Source organism: Ruditapes philippinarum, unplaced genomic scaffold (assembly GCF_026571515.1).
Source record: "Ruditapes philippinarum isolate M1 unplaced genomic scaffold, ASM2657151v2 ctg370_1_1_1_1, whole genome shotgun sequence".
NCBI classification, from domain to species: Eukaryota; Metazoa; Mollusca; class Bivalvia; order Venerida; family Veneridae; genus Ruditapes; species Ruditapes philippinarum.
In genome coordinates this window covers 323,782-340,340 of record NW_026852008.1, presented here as the reverse complement: position 1 = coordinate 340,340, position 16,559 = coordinate 323,782, and the positions used below count along the sequence as shown (strand labels likewise).

The window sequence follows — 16,559 nt, the reverse complement described above, 5'->3', positions numbered from 1 at the left end:
AACAATGTACATTGTTCCTTTTTTACACATTTAAGTAGAAATACCTAATTTCACATTAAGTCCTGTAATAAACATTTTTGGACATAAATTTTAGCAAACCCTCATATATGGTTTGTGGATGAATATTAGTTCAACTTTTCACAATACCTTAGGATCAGAATCTGTTGCAGTGGCTGAAGCTATAAATGAGCCAGGAGCTGTGTCTTCTGAAAATTCTCTGGAACAAGGACCACCAGTTGTATCAAATTCAGGAGTATTTAAGTTCTGGTTAACATTTATGGTAAGTACTGTGGTTGATGTTCTTTGTGGATTGCCACCATCGGCTACTTTCACACGGTACTGTAATGATAAAAATAATAAAAGCTACACTGATGTTTCTATCAACATAATTGTATTATAAATGATAGAACAAAGTTATAATAGATAAAAAAAACAAAGATAAAAATTGACAACATAATGAGCAGAATGATTTTATCATTTAATTGTTTCAGGCTATGTAATGTGACAAGAATATTTGCTTTCTCAGTAATAAACTATCACCTGGTACATCACCAGGTACATTTTTGTTGCAGCATGAGGATTGGGATGAAATAAATGCCGTTCACTGTGATCAGACACTTAGCAGTTGGTTGTTAAATTATAGTTTTTTGAAATTCTGTGAAATCTACAGTCGCACACAGATCTAGAACAAAAACATCTGTGAGGTGATGGGTAACTAATTCTGATAAAAAACTTACATAGAAAACATCAGATTCTTGTTGTGCAATGTTTTGGGCAACAGAAAGAACACCTGTAGTTCGGTCCAAGTTAAAGTAATTGGTTGCACCAAAATCACCCACTGGCTCAATTGTAAGATCTTCAGCTCCAAAAGGCCTCTGAAAAGGGAGAAATAATATTTTATAACACAAAATATGGCTAGAAATACATACAATTTCTACATACAAACGAAATTTTTTTTAACAAATCTTACATATACATGTAGATATGTTACTATCACTAATTTTCTCATAAAACATATAAAAGGGTGAGAAGTAAGTGGAGTCTGATGGAACTTCAAGCCAGAACCCTCAGAATACTTTACGGTACCACTACTGTCTAAGCTACAAAAGCTTTCTCTTTAAGGCTGTGTAATATAATTTTAGCTCTCTTTTTTATCAATTTTCTTTTTGAGAAAATTTTATATCTTATTACAGGAAAATTATATATATTTTTTACAGAGTAATTGTATAATCAGGTTTTAGACTTAACTATACAAACCGTCCCAATATTCTACATTCATCAGTAAAGATGCAAGATTAATTCAAAATAGAGCTTTTGTGGGCTTCAATTTTTTCCACACTCTTACCATTCAGATACTGCAGCGCCCAGAAGTGTTTCATTATTTTTTTATATCTAAGTGTAAATAAGGATAAAAATCTTACATCCGGATCTACATCACTGTAGAAAAACTGGAATACACTAGTTCCAGTTCCTAGGTCTTCATTTATATTAATCAGTCTTGTAGTACCAGTAAAGAAAGGATTATTATTGTTTCTGTAAACATTGACTCGGACTGTTGCTGTGTTGATAGATTGCCTACCATCTCCATCTACAGCTGTCACTCTCAACTGAAATGATACAGATAACGTACTGTGCAGCCTTCAAGCATGCTTACACATAATATAGAATAGTTACAATATTTAAGACAAGACAACACATTAATTGTATCATTTTACTTTATGATAAGAACTTCATTTCATTCCAATTACATTCCAAGGACCTAATTTCAATACGTTTGACCTATTTCTCATTTTTCTTTACCAAAACTATCCTGTTTGAGTTTCTCATTTCTTTCTTAGCAAATACATTCTGTTTCATACAACTGCACTTAAGATACTGTTAAACTTGCTTTGTATGCCTTATCACTAAATACACTTTAAAAAAGTCAAAATATCGCTGCAATATACTTAAGACCTAACACATTGAAAAAAATTAGCTTAAACCTAAGATTGAATTTCCAACTGGTAATTGCTGAACTTTGAATAAATGAAACTAAACTTTCAAACTAAAAGAGTACATCATTTAAATAAGTGAAATATTACCTCATAACTAGCTTGACGATCAACATCTCCTTGCAAATTAGCTTTTACAGTAATTTGCCCATTATTACGGTCTACTGAAAAGAACTGCTGGGCTTTTGTACTACCAACCAGTGTGTAGTACACATCCTTGTAAGGTGACTGAAAAAGAAGTAATCACATATTTGTTTAGAGATTTCTTGTTGCAATTGGAATTCTTTCTTTTCTCCAATAAATATCTAAAATCTTCACATTTTCTTATAAAATTCAAGCATTTACTTTTATAAATCAAATACTAACATACAAAGTTAGGATATAAACTTTTATGGTAGCTTACATTATAAATGAATTGAAGAAACAAAATACTAACTGTAAGGTCATCATCTGCAGCACTGACTGTTTCCACTAGAGTGCCAAGGGCAGTCTCTTCCGATAATCTTTTTATAGAGCTGGTAATGGCAAACCTTGGTGAATTCTGATTGCGGTTCACATTCACTATAACTGTTGTTATGTTCTCCAGACTTGGTGTACCGTTATCAAAAGCAGTCACTAGAAGCTGAAATGTAATCAATTATGTATACCTATTAAATTTACTGTATTCAGGTGTTGTTGATACTTACAAACGTATTACATTTTTTGTATATCTATTCTAAAACAAGGATTATTACTCTATAACAAAGGTTAAACTTAATAAGTCAGAAAGTCAGAAGCTTTTTAAATAGTTAAATTTCTCTGGAATAGTTATCAATGAATTTTTGCATTACAATAACTATGATATTTTACTGTATTAAATAAGATGATTTAGATAAGTTAGCAAATTATTTCTTACACTAAACTGTGTAACCGAGGAAACAGCAGTGTCACTCAGATCTCCAGTCAATATGATAACACCAGTATCGATGTTAATACCAAAGTACTGGCTATATGCTGAATTCAGTCTATATTTGACTATGTTGAAAGTGTCCCTGTTGTCCACAGCATCAACATCTACCACTGTTGAACCTGCCTGTCTTGTATACTCAATTGTTACAGCATATGGATACTGGTTAGTGGCAGAGCTCACAAAAATTGGTGGGAACTCATTTCTACGAACGATTACTGTGATTATAGCAGTAACCTGAGACCTCCTTCCACCTCCATCCACTGCTTGTACATGTAACTGTAAATAATGTTAACAAATTGATGAATTTGATATAAAAAAAATACTAAGTATTGAGATAATTGTAATATGAAATTTAGTTTCACCACTGGTATGTAAAGAACAGTATTTTAAATATATACAAATGTATAATTTGATCTGTCAAATTTAAGAGCACTAAGACATACTTTAAAGCAATTACATACCTCAAAGTTATCCTGGGCAACTCCAATTAAAGATTTTCTGATATTGATTACACCATCATTATTGACAATGAACTGCTCCTTAGCCTCAGTATTTGTAGGATCAACTATTTCAAATGTAACATCACCAAATGGACTCTGAAAAAAATATTTACATAAAAATTAGAAGTGAACATAGTACATATAACTAGAAAAACATCTTTAGAAATCTACATATCTGACACTTTGGTCATATTTAATCTCTTTAATTAACATGTCTTTTGGTTTTTTTTTCATTGAGCTGAATAAGCCGTATGTATTTCTAAACACTGTCTACCATAATAGTGATTATTGAAAATCACAATTGTTAGAAATTATGAAAAACCTCCAACACCTTTTTTCATTTAAACCTTAAACTGATAATCTCTAAAGAACATTTACAGAAATTTCAAAAATTATGAAAGAAATTAATCATTAATGTGAAATAGAAAAACTATATTGAAAACTTATGAAGCAATGCACACTGATTTGATTTTTATTTGTAAACTAACTGTTTATAATATACTATAATGCCAGTTTAAGAATAATATTTAGACATTAGTTTGTAGAAAATAAAGGATAGATTAAAGTTTCATTATGGTTTATGAAGCAGTGCAGGTAAGTTATATGGGGAAAAGTTAACAAATCTTACAGTTGTGTCCCCATCTGTAGCATCAATGTCATAGACAGTGTTAGTAGATGAAATATCTTCTAGTATAACAACAGTGTCTCTGTAATTATTTGTAGCATCAGGTCTGGTGATGACTGGTGGTGACAAGTTGCTATCTACAGATACTGTCAAATATTTAACATCACATCGTGGAACTGGACCGCCATCACATGCATAAATGTCCAACTAAAATAAACATTTTATTTATATATATATATGTTAACTTTAAGTTAATACACTGATAGATACATTAACTTTGTTTGTTTGTTTTTTTCATTTTACGCCTTTTCCCAACAGTATTTCAGTCATATAGGCGTGTAGTTTCCTAACCATCGTTCCTGGAGAGTTACACCAGTACTAGACTACCTTCCTCTATGCTAAACTACCAAAGGATCAAACCCACGCCAGAGAGGTAACTGGATTAGAAGTCATCGACTCTAACCCCTCAACCACGGAGGCTTTGTTTGTTTGTTTGTATCTTTTTACGCCTTTTCCCAACAGTATTTCAGTCATATAGGCGGGTAGTTTCCTAACCATCGTTCCTGGAGAGTTACCAGTACTAGACTACCTTCCTCCGCGCTAAACTACCAAAGCATCTCCCGGGGATCGAACCCACGCCAGAGAGGTAACTGGATTAGAAGTCATCGACTCTAACCCCTCGACCACGGAGGCACCACGGAGGCGGTCACATACATTGAGAGAAAACCCAATGTGTGTAAACTAACAGAATATCTACCTTTTAGTTTATACACTGATACATTGAGAGAACACCCAATGTGTGTAAACTAACAGAATTTCATGCTCGCGTAAACACTTTGCATCTTTGTGAAGAACAAATAGGTGAAGTACTTACAAAGTATTCAGATAGGCCTGTATTAAGATTTCCTACAAGCTGAACTGTGCCTTGTTTAGTTCCTGCAACAGGTCCATTCACTGTATTGATGATGAACATATTTCCCTCATAGTATGGCATACTGAATGTTATATCATTGAATGGGAACTATGAAAATATAAAACAAAACACAATCAATCATATTATATGATAACAAAGAGATTATATTTTTGTCTAACTTTTTTCACATTCATTTTCATCAATTAACTTTGTTAAATTTAATAATAATAGTCACCATAAAAAAGTTCCATTTAACCAAAGATCTAGCTTTGAATTCAAAACTTTGAAATGAAATTAAGTGATAATGAGAAAGTTATTTTAGCTTCTACTGATTGATAAACATCACATTTTTATTTGACATTATTGGTAAATGATGTTGAATTATTTACTTTATACAAACTATTGAACAACAATTTAAAACAACAAAATCTTTAATATATCTTCAGATAAAGACAATTCCAACTTTTCTACTATAAATAAAATTATTTCCTTTTATGAAAAGGGATAATAACATAAAATTGTTTAAGATGATATCTGACCAGATTTTCTAGGTACACGTTTGAATTTATTGTTCCAAATAACATGTGTACTTTTATTAAAAAAAAAAAAAAAACATTTATAAAAAATAATAATTTAAATACAATCTTTGAAAAATCATCTTGAGAAATAATTGAATTCATTACAATAAACTCAATTTAACTTAACTCTACAAAATGAACTTAATTCATGATTTTTGTTGTTGTTGTTTTTTTTATGTAAATTGAACATAGAATATATGAGCCGTGTCATGACAAAAACCAACATAATGGGTTTGCGACCAGCATGGATCCAGACCAGCCTGCGCATCTGCGCAGTCTGATCAGGATCCATGCTGTTCGCTATCAGTTTCTCTACTTGTAGGATTTGTGAGCGAACGCAGGATGCACAGGCTGGTCTGGATCCATGCTGGTAGCAAACCCATTATGTTGGTTTTGTCGTGACGCGGCTCATATGGTTTTTAGTTTTTATCGTACCCTTCTTGTCTCATCAGCATCGGTTGCAGTGACTGTCATAATAATTCCAGGTTGTTCACTTTTTGAAATAGAAATTCTCTCAGTAGCAGCATTGGCTATCACAGGGTCCTCGAGATTTCGCAATACATTAATAGTATACTGAGTGTTGGTCACAGAAGTCAACTGAAGATCCTGACTATCTCTTGCTCCAATGTTTAGCTAAAACAAAAAATTAAGTCATATTGTTTAAGTGTAATTCTTAAAAGTAATACAATATACAAGGATTAAGAGTAAAAGCCTAACAATCAATTGTTTCACTGATGTTTCTTTCTCATAGTAATCTTATTGTTTCAATATACAATTAAACTGTTACGACAACAGATCAAAGGTAATAAATTCTCTGAATGCTGAAAGCAATAGTACTTTTTCATTTGACAAAGACAGGGCACTGTCAGCTTTTATGAAAAGACTTTAAAAGGTTGGTGGCTTATATTTAATATTTGACGATACTGAATTCCTTCAAAAATTCACTTGATAATCCTAAATGCCAAAAATAAAAAAATAGTTATTTGTTCGCTTATTTAAACTTCCTAAACTACCAACAGAGATGATGAGTCTGGCTTTACATCATAAAGTGAATCTGTCATATTTAGTAACAGTGCTGCAAACCCTAATCATAAAGATGTGTCTATATATAAAAAAAATATTTTTTTTACAAATATATGTACATTCAGCAAGATTAAAGTTATTTTGGGTAATTCACACATTTACTTACAGTGTATGTAGAGTCAGAGGTTGGTTTACCAGAAGTGTAAAGTTTTCGTTTAACAAAAAGCCTTCCAGTAGCTTTGTCTATATCAAAGAAATTTGTAGCTCCTTGCGACCCTCCAGCAATATAATATTCTGGTACATTGTATGGAGACTGAAAATAAAAAAAGGTTTGAAAATCAAAAAAGCATTAAAATAACATACAAAATATGCACAAAGTATTATGTAATTTGGATTGCAATCTCAATAACAGGAATAAATACAAAGCTGTATAACACACATACTGAAGTGTCTGAATCTGTTGCCGTAACTGGATCACCAAATGTTTCTCCACCAGCTAGGTCTTCTTTAATTGTGACTGACATGGATGATTCTGCCATTACAGGTTGGTACAAGTTTCTGTTTATCCTCACAGTAAGCCTTGTTGTCCCTGTTAGACCACCATCATCTTTCACTTGTAATACAAGCTGAAATATAAAGCAATTAAGTTAGGTTAAATCATTTCTTTCCTGACATTAACAACTACTGGTTGGGGACCACCAAAACCGGACAACCACCAAACCCGGACGGCCCCGAAAATGCTTATTTTAGTATTTTCTTTGTTCAGTGGTTGTCAGTCACTTTTTTATCAACAATAAGTTCATGTTTTTTATTTTTTAAATTAAGTAAATAAATTTATTTCAACCTCCGTAAATGGTAATATTTTAATGTCTATTTCAAGAATGTTGACGTTGAATTCGGGGGTCAAGAAAGCAATGCCTGACGTCATATATCAGCTATAATCATTTGCAGAGTGAATAATAGAATATCCAAAACTTCAGCATTTGTGGCTGACATATTGTATATCATGTTACAAATAAAAAATCAAAACACCAAAGCTTTTATCTGAATTAAATCACATCATGTACATATCTGTCCGGACACATGGTACTGTAGTGTAGACAATTTAGGTAATTTTGATACCCTCCTTGTCGAGCCTCAGATATAAGTGTCAATACAATCAGATATAAACAAACTAGTTTGTTAGTTAGGAGAAGAACCTAGCTGAACCGTGTCAAATTGTTTGGTCTCTATGTTAAAAATCAAGAAATCTGTACGGAAAAATGCTCCAAAAGTGTCCAGTTGATGGTCTCCGACCAGTAGATCTATCCTAAAGATAATCTCTAAATTACATCTTTTAATTTTTTTTATAAATGACTATCTGCAATAATAAGCTTTTTTATTTTTAAAGACTGGATCTCACAAATACATTTCTCTAAAATATTCATATGATCTATTTACTAACTAAATGTAAAAACACCATTTCTAGGAAATGATTTCTCATCATTTTTTTTTATTTGTGATTATAACTTAACCTTTGTAGTATGTCACTGAACAATTATAAGCATTGTTTAAATTAAAAATATCATATCCTAGGTATTTAAATATCATTCTATTGATATATCATTTAAAGTTTCTTTACAGACATGTATGAGCATATTGATTTGATAAGTTTCTTTATGAATTGAATTGAATTTATCCATACTGTGATATGGCTCTATATGCTGGTGGCAAAGACTGTTTGCTTTCAGTTCAGGCAGGTTAAGGGTTAAAATGCAAAATTAATGTGTCGTTTAATACTAAAATACATCTTATTCCTTTACTACGTTTGTCATTTTATACTTAAATACAACATCCTATTCATTTACTATATTTGTCATTTTATACTAAAATACATCATCCTATTCATTTACTATATTTGTCAGTTTATACTAAAATACATCATCCTATTCATTTACTATATTTGTCAGTTTATACTAAAATACATCCTATTCATAAACTATATTTGTCAGTTTATACTAAAATACATCCTATTTATTTAGACTATATTTGTCAGTTTTTACTATATTTGTCAGTTTATACTAAAATACATCCCATTCATTCACTACATTTGTCAGTTTATACTAAAATACATCCCATTCATTTACTACATTTGTCAGTTTATACTATATTTGTCAGTTTATACTTACATCCCATTCATTCACTCTATTTGGGTTGTTAATTTCCTGCAACAGGCGATTTGTCTGTACTGTCAGTGTATTGGAGTTTGGCTCATTCACAAGGCTAAAGAAGTTGTCTGCACCATTTGGATACACAATGTCAAAACTTAGAGTAGAGAACTTTCCATTTAGTCCATTTGTCTAAAATGGCAAACAGTTGAAATAAATAACATTTTTATAATTAATTAATACCTGAATGTGCAGAAAAAATTAACAAATAGTGTTTTTACAAACACATTTCAATATATAACATGAAAGAAAAAAAAAATTACTTAAGAAAAAAGCATAAAAATCTATAGAAATTATAATCATTGTTTACAGATATTTCTCATGCTCAACTATAAAAATCATGAAATTTTTACTGATTATTTATGCCATGAGTATTGATATTTCAATACTATTATTAGGAGATACATATATATTTTTTGCGAACTTAATAATATTTTAATACATCTAAAAATTCGCAATAAGCAGAACATTGACAAGGGACAATGTAATGTTTAGAATTTTAAGTTAACATTCAGAATAATAACTACTAAAAAGTGTCACAAATGCTTGTACCGTGTCAGAGTCAAAGTAAGTGAATGATCCCAGATTTGTTGGCACTGGATCATCTTCATCAACTACTGCAGACTTCTGAGGTTCGGTAAATCCTGGTGCATTATTCCTCACTACTCTAACAGTAACAGTGGCTGTCTGAGTGTTTGATAGTTCTGGTTCTCCGAGATCGTATATTTGAAACTGAAGCTGTCAGAGCAAAACAAAACAAAAATAATAAAAAATTACATGTTGATATTATTTAACTATTTCAATTCATCAGAAAACTATTGTTTATTCCAAAAATCTTTTTTTCCATCATAATAAAACTCTAGATATATATAATTATATACATGTATATTATATATGTATACTTAATAATTAAAAACTCAAACAGAACTAGTTTCATACTAAATTACACAAATAGATCTTCATATCAAAGGTACTATAAAACACAACCCAATAGCTTAATAAACTCAATACATGTACATAAAAATTAAAAAAAAAAAATACTGAGATATTTTAAATTCAGTTAAATTCAAAAAAGAAAAGTACCGTAAAAACAGTTCTTCTTTGAGGGTCTGCCTTCAAATCTTTCAGTACAGATATGATACCAGTTTCAGGATTGACCTGGAAATAATCTTGTCCAACAGATGCTGGAGAAAATCTGAAGTTAGTCACATTGTTTGGTGAATGTAAGTCACCGTCAGTGCCAGATAGCTCTGCAATACCAACACCTAGCTCCTTATCCTCTGCAATTATAACATCTATATTCAAAGATCCAGATGTAAATGCAGGAGTTTGGAAATTTCTTCTCACTGTCACCAACAATGTTGCTGTTGCACTTCTTCTGAATAGTCCATTGTCAGAGGCTTCTATTATTACCTGAGACACAAAATAATAGAATAATATAAATTGATAAAACGTTACTTCTTCATAATCTAAAAAAAACAACCCACTTTCACCCACTTAAGCTAATGTAATCATTTTAGATTTTATACAAATAAAAGTCACAAAAAAACTCAAGAAATTGTGGTGCACTTCTTCATCTTATATAGTCATCAACCAGCCTTACATAACTAGTTTCTCTATTGTCTTTTATTTCCATCTTTCAATTATGAGTAAAATAAGACAAAGGTCTGTCAATAATTTTTTCAGCAATATTGAAAAAACTCCTCAATCTTTCTACATAACTTTTTATGTTCATGTAAATGTAATAAAATAAATAATATAAGGTATTAGTCACACAAATATAAGCAAGGCAGATTAAATTTTTACTGCTTTTTTTTTTTGTTGTTGTTTTTTTTGTTGTTAGCTAAAAATTAGTAGCTAAAAATTAGTAGAAATTTGTTTGAAGTAAATGAAACATACTTGGTATAAGGTGGCAGGGTCTTGTCTCAGATCCCCCTTTACTCTCACCACGCCTAGATGTCTTCCATTATCAAATAAGTATTCAATCGAAAAGTACTGATCTGCACCTGCAACAATCCTGTATGAAATTTGGTTGTTCTCAGTCTGCAAAAGAAGAAAATGAATAATACAATGTACTAGTATATATAAAAGAAATCTATAATGATTCTGGTAGGTCAGTAAAGAAAACACCATTTTTGTATAAAATTAAACATTTAAATAGGTGGTATATGATCAACATCAAACATAACACCATGATAGTTACTTTCTCTTCTATTTGAACAAATAGTACCTGTTCAGTATCTACAAGTGATGAACTTGTGTATAATAATTAAATGGAATAAATTGGCCTTTTAATACTTTCATAATATATTTTTAAGTTGGTAAAATTTAAGCTTTTATATAATGGCTTATATATAATGATACTTGTGATTAAAAAAAAGGAATGTAGTAGGTTAAAAACGATAGCTTTAACGATATAAATCATTTGAAAAAAAGTAGTTTAACTTGTGAGATACATCTATGTGTATTATATCAACTAAAATAGACCATTAAGTAAAATCAATCAATAATCTTCTATTAAATACTGGAATAACTGCATTTATATAAAATAAATTCACAGTGCAATTATCTATTTGAATTCACAATAGGAAGGATCAAGTGACTAACAAAATCAAAGATATGAAGCACAATAGTAAATCATGGATGTACTTAGTATTTCTAATATAAAAAAAGTAATAACTTACATCTGGATCAGAGTCTGAGGCTGAAACAGTCTTTACTTCGCTTCCGATAGCACTATTTTCATTAATAGTTGCTAAAAACAGTCCAGAAACCAGATCAAAGAATATCGGAGCTTCATCATTTCGGGTGATTTCGAAAACAAGATTTAGAGGTGAAGCCGATCTCGGTGTTGGTGTACCTCTATCTGTCAAACTCAATTCCACCTAGAAACAATATAATATTTCTTGTTATAACAATAATAATAAAGATGATTTTACAATTTTTAAGTTTAATGCTTTTATTTTTTTGCTTTCACTCTATCATAAGTCAGTCATTATTATTTATGGTCATGTGTTTGTATCATAAAAGGAAAATATCGCTTAAATTATAACCAGCACATAATCACTGTGTACTCATAGCCATATTGCCCACATGTATTTGAAATAAATCTGACTGGATGTTTTACATACAAATGTACATCGTTACCAAGATTTATTAATTTGATATAACTTACATTGAATGTGTTCAAAGTTCTGTCACGAGCTGGTGATCTCTTCATGTAGATGTTGCATCTATCAAGATTGTTGTCAGTTTCTGTTCGGAAATATTCTATAGCAGTTTGATCCTGGATAATTCTGCAGTCCATCAAATTATGGGGTTCCTATAAACATGAAATAATTATCAAACCATTACAGTATTTTGTTGTATCATATATGTGACCAATGGCACTCTTATTTACAATATATTTGCACAGAATTATATTTACTATTAGTATATATTCATATTTTACCTTCTAATGATTTTTATTTTCATAAACAATATTTAAATATAATCCACATGAGAAACAGGTACTTGTTTATAGATTTAAAATATTTTAAAAATCAATAATATTGAATCAGAAACAAATCTGAGTGACAATCAATCTTTTCAAAACAAAAGGCCATTTTTATTGCCAAACTTTCAGCCAATATACATTAAATCATATCTATGCAATACAGTACTAACATTTAGACAATATTATAAAGTACAAAATTTAATCATCATATGACAGAAATAAGCAAAACCCAACTTACACTGAGATCTAGATCCCTGATATTGATGAAAGCTACTGGATTACTAAGATCCAGGCTTTCAGGGATTCTAATAGGTGCAGTAAATGTAGAGAGCCATTCTGGACTATTTCTGTTCCTATCTACATTCAATGTTAGTGTATAATCTGTTGATTTTTTGGCATCACCATAAGCTCCATCTGTGACTCTAAACAATAGCTGCAGGAAGATATAAAAAATAAATCAATGTTTCTATTTCAATTTGTGACAATATTTTCTTAATTTATATGAACCGTGTCACAACAAAACCAACATAATGGGTTTGCCACCAGCCCCAAATAAATTCTATTCTAAAATTTTTATATTTTCTATAAAATTGCCAATTTCTCCAGACATGTATCTGTCCTGCTTTTGTTTAAAAATGACTTTGTATGAATATAATTAGTTTGCAAAAAAAATGTGGATGAACAATGTTTTATAAATATGACATGTATATTATACAAATAAAATATGAAGATGAATAAATAAAAAATTATGTAACACATTGTGCTAACTTGAAAACAAATGGTGTGTAATAAAATCTTGTATTTAACTAGACCAGTAAATAGCTTTAGTTTGATAGAATATTACAAGTAACAATGATGGGAAAAAACTTACAATGTACTGGAGGGCATCATCTGCTGTCAAAGGTTCATTGGTAGTGGAAATATCAATAATACTGTCATCATTAAAACGTCTGTTAAAACTGAAAAACCTCTTGGAGTCTGCCTCACCAATGAATTCCACTGACAGCTCTTGAAATCTAACCTCCTGCAAAAATATTCAGTTATTACTACTGTGAATTCACTTAATTTCGTGGGCATGAAGTTACATAGTTTTGTCACAAAGAACATTTTCATGGGTTATGAAATTCCTTGACTGCCTATTTTAACAAAAGGTAAAATATAAATAATGTGTGATGCAAAACAATCCTTCAGCAGACAAAATGAAATTTTGTTGGATCTTAAATTTGTGAGAGGAGGTATCCACGGAAACCACAAAAATAAGTGTCCCGTGAAGAATAATAATTTTGCACTATACCAGGTGTGGACCAGTAATATACATATACAAATTTTTCTTCAGGATATATCTTGTATTTATTTACAAATCTTATAAAATTGTTGTCTGGTCATTGACAGAAATTTTTCAAATGGTTAAGAGATTAACTTGCAATAAATTGCCTATTAAGTTGTTTCAACATTTTGAACCAGTTTCATTATCAAAATCTGTTTATACAATAAAAATATGTATTTTCATTAAATGTGTACTAAAAATGGAACTATTTTCATTAAATGTACACTAAAAATGGAACTATTTTCATTAAATGTATACTAAAAAAGGAACTAGTCTTCTCAGAGATAAGATACAAATAGTTAATACAAACCAGATCATTGTCAATAAGTGTGAAGGATGACACAACAGTATTAGTTCCTATATTATCATTAATGTTTTCAGTACTACTGATGGCAGGGTTGGTTTGTGGTGCTGAGTTACGTATCACATTGATTGTGACTTTAAGGTCATCATTATCTGGTCGAGGAGGTGTTCCTTTATCTGTACCTCTGATAGTAAGCTAAAAAATAAATGTATAAAATATATACATATTAAATATAAAAGATTATCATACTTAACAAAAATTAATCTCTGTTTAAAAGTGATATTAGAGGATTCAGAATTTGCCAATAACATTAATGAATGAAAATATATATTTATAAATAATCATTTTAAGAAATTTAGAAAAAATGTTTATATCAAATTAAATTATCACAAGGAAATATAAGTTTTACCGTAATAGGTCCAGCAAAATCGTCAGTCAAAGTGCCAATAACAGTGACGAGGTTAGAATTTTCGTATATGATAAACTTGCCCTGAGCTGAAAGTGGGGTCACAGATGCAATAGAATAATCTATCTGATTATTTCCAGCACCCTGAAATTCAAAATTACATAAAGCATTTTAAAATAATGATCAATAAGCTGGTTTTCTTATTGTTGTTTTCATTGAGTTTTTTCAAAGCATTGTAAAAAGAAATTTGATTTACATACTCCGCTTTTGTTTTTGTTATTGACTTAATTATATTACTTTTAAAAAAGACTATCAAAGTAACATTTTCATAGATTATTTCTAACCAAACTTACTGGAGCATCACGATCTGTTCCGAAAATACCAAAATTGATTTCTCTTGGAATGTTTTGACTTGAGGAATATTCAACGAAATCTTCTGGTAAATCTCTAGTGGGATTTGTTGCACCAATTATTGGAGGATTGTCATTGACATTCTGAAAAACATAATCATTAACTGCCTTAACAACATTAAATTGCTTTACAATTTAAAATTCATAAAGCTGTGCATAAGAAATATTTGGTCTCTTGAGAAAAAATCACTTAAAAGCATGTGTTGCAAAAACATTCTTAATATAAGCTATTGATGCATTTATAGCAAGCTTTTCATTAACTAAGTGTGGTAAATTTCATCAGTAACATAATATCAAATAATATCAAATTATGTGAAGTAAATGCAGTCAGTTAACAAATCGAATCTATAATATACATACTATGACATTAATGTTAACAAGTGCCCGAGCTTGACTGTTTGGTGAATTCTGAGCTGTTGATTCTCCTTGTGTTGTTGTAACGTAGAAAGAATAAGTGGATTGTGTCTCAAAATCCAAAGCACGAGCAGTTGATATAACACCTGTGATAGGGTCAATGCTGAAGTCATTATTCGGCAAAATTTGGAACTTGTATGTGATCTGATCAGTGGCATCAGCATCAGTGGCCTGTATAAAGATTGAAAAGAAAACAAGTAGATATTGTAATTAAATATACATATTAGTACTGGTTTCCTATGGCAATTTCCAGCCCAAAATTCCTTTTTTTTTCACAAATAAATGTAAACGTGCCTACAGATTAGTACAATACTTTTACAGAACACAGATAGGTCCAACTGTCCAGCATACCTTGTTTTCATGTTGCTCTTATACATTACTTTTTAAATGAAATGTAACACCTTTCCGCAGGTAACCTTTCCATGAATTATTTCAGACATGAGCGGGCAACCAAGTAGAAACCATTAACATTCCATAAGGTAGCTGGAAAGCTTCTTCACATGAAAGGAACCAAAGTCCCTTGAGGGATTTAAACCTAAAGTTTTTAGACACTACTAACTAGAATCAAAGGCAGTGGATGCCCCTACAATGTCAAGCCATGAAAAAAGTCAAACAAGAAAAGAGATAAGTTTGAATAGATTCTTACCACAACCTGAAGATTCTCAGTTGATCCACTTCTTGTAACAGCGATACCGCTTTGTCCTTCAACAACTACACCATTGTAAATCTGATCAACAAACAATGGTATATTGTCATTGAGGTCATTAACATTCACTGTCACTTGCACTGTACTTGATAAGCTGGGATTCCCACTATCAATTACTCGAGCCAAAAATACATACTGTGACTGTGTTTCATAGTCCAGAGCTACTGAAGTTCGAATCTCACCAGATCCTGCATTAATGCCAAATCTATTTAGGGAAAAAAGAAAACAAAGTCATAAAAAACACATGTACAAACATTGTAAAATTTTTGTTCTGTCAAACTGTGACTATCAAGCTCATTTACAAAGCAAATAAATATAATATACAACATTGTTAATCTCTATTTAGAATAAAAATTTCTATTTATCTACTTTATCATGGCAAGAGGAAATTTGCCAGTAAATATGAAGCTAAGTCATCATCAAGGTACATTTTCCAGATTTGTGTAAGACATGTACAATTACCTTAAGAATGACTCGTTAACGGAATCACAGACATAAGACTCTTAGATTTTTAAATTTAAATATTTATTTGTTATCATAAAAGACTACATACGCTGTTGTGTCGATTAGCTGGTAGCTTACAGTGTCACCATCAAGGTCATTGGCCTATAATAAAGCAAGTGTTGTCAATTAAACCAAAGTTATAAAGCCCAAATATTTTGTTACAACCATTTCACTCTTTAAAATACAAATAATATGTACATGTACAT

General features: G+C 30.6%; 1 protein-coding gene across 1 annotated transcript in view; it reads right to left on the bottom strand.

Moving 5' to 3' along the window:
- LOC132746264 (uncharacterized) overlaps positions 1–16,559 on the bottom strand; it is a 118,730-nt gene that overhangs the window by 82,013 nt on the left and 20,158 nt on the right. The window contains exons 20-45 of the mRNA XM_060735367.1: positions 16,403–16,455; positions 15,790–16,054; positions 15,090–15,314; positions 14,673–14,813; positions 14,323–14,463; positions 13,920–14,108; positions 13,154–13,306; positions 12,521–12,715; positions 11,962–12,108; positions 11,471–11,671; positions 10,686–10,829; positions 9,870–10,199; positions 9,339–9,524; positions 8,748–8,918; positions 7,023–7,205; positions 6,746–6,892; positions 5,992–6,189; positions 4,940–5,086; positions 4,069–4,272; positions 3,402–3,536; positions 2,887–3,216; positions 2,428–2,613; positions 2,082–2,219; positions 1,422–1,607; positions 738–875; positions 148–339 (exon numbers count right to left, since the gene is read on the bottom strand). Of these exons, the coding sequence (XP_060591350.1) occupies positions 148–339; positions 738–875; positions 1,422–1,607; positions 2,082–2,219; positions 2,428–2,613; positions 2,887–3,216; positions 3,402–3,536; positions 4,069–4,272; positions 4,940–5,086; positions 5,992–6,189; positions 6,746–6,892; positions 7,023–7,205; positions 8,748–8,918; positions 9,339–9,524; positions 9,870–10,199; positions 10,686–10,829; positions 11,471–11,671; positions 11,962–12,108; positions 12,521–12,715; positions 13,154–13,306; positions 13,920–14,108; positions 14,323–14,463; positions 14,673–14,813; positions 15,090–15,314; positions 15,790–16,054; positions 16,403–16,455 (4,725 nt within the window). The remainder of the gene's footprint in view (positions 1–147; positions 340–737; positions 876–1,421; positions 1,608–2,081; positions 2,220–2,427; positions 2,614–2,886; positions 3,217–3,401; positions 3,537–4,068; positions 4,273–4,939; positions 5,087–5,991; positions 6,190–6,745; positions 6,893–7,022; positions 7,206–8,747; positions 8,919–9,338; positions 9,525–9,869; positions 10,200–10,685; positions 10,830–11,470; positions 11,672–11,961; positions 12,109–12,520; positions 12,716–13,153; positions 13,307–13,919; positions 14,109–14,322; positions 14,464–14,672; positions 14,814–15,089; positions 15,315–15,789; positions 16,055–16,402; positions 16,456–16,559) is intronic.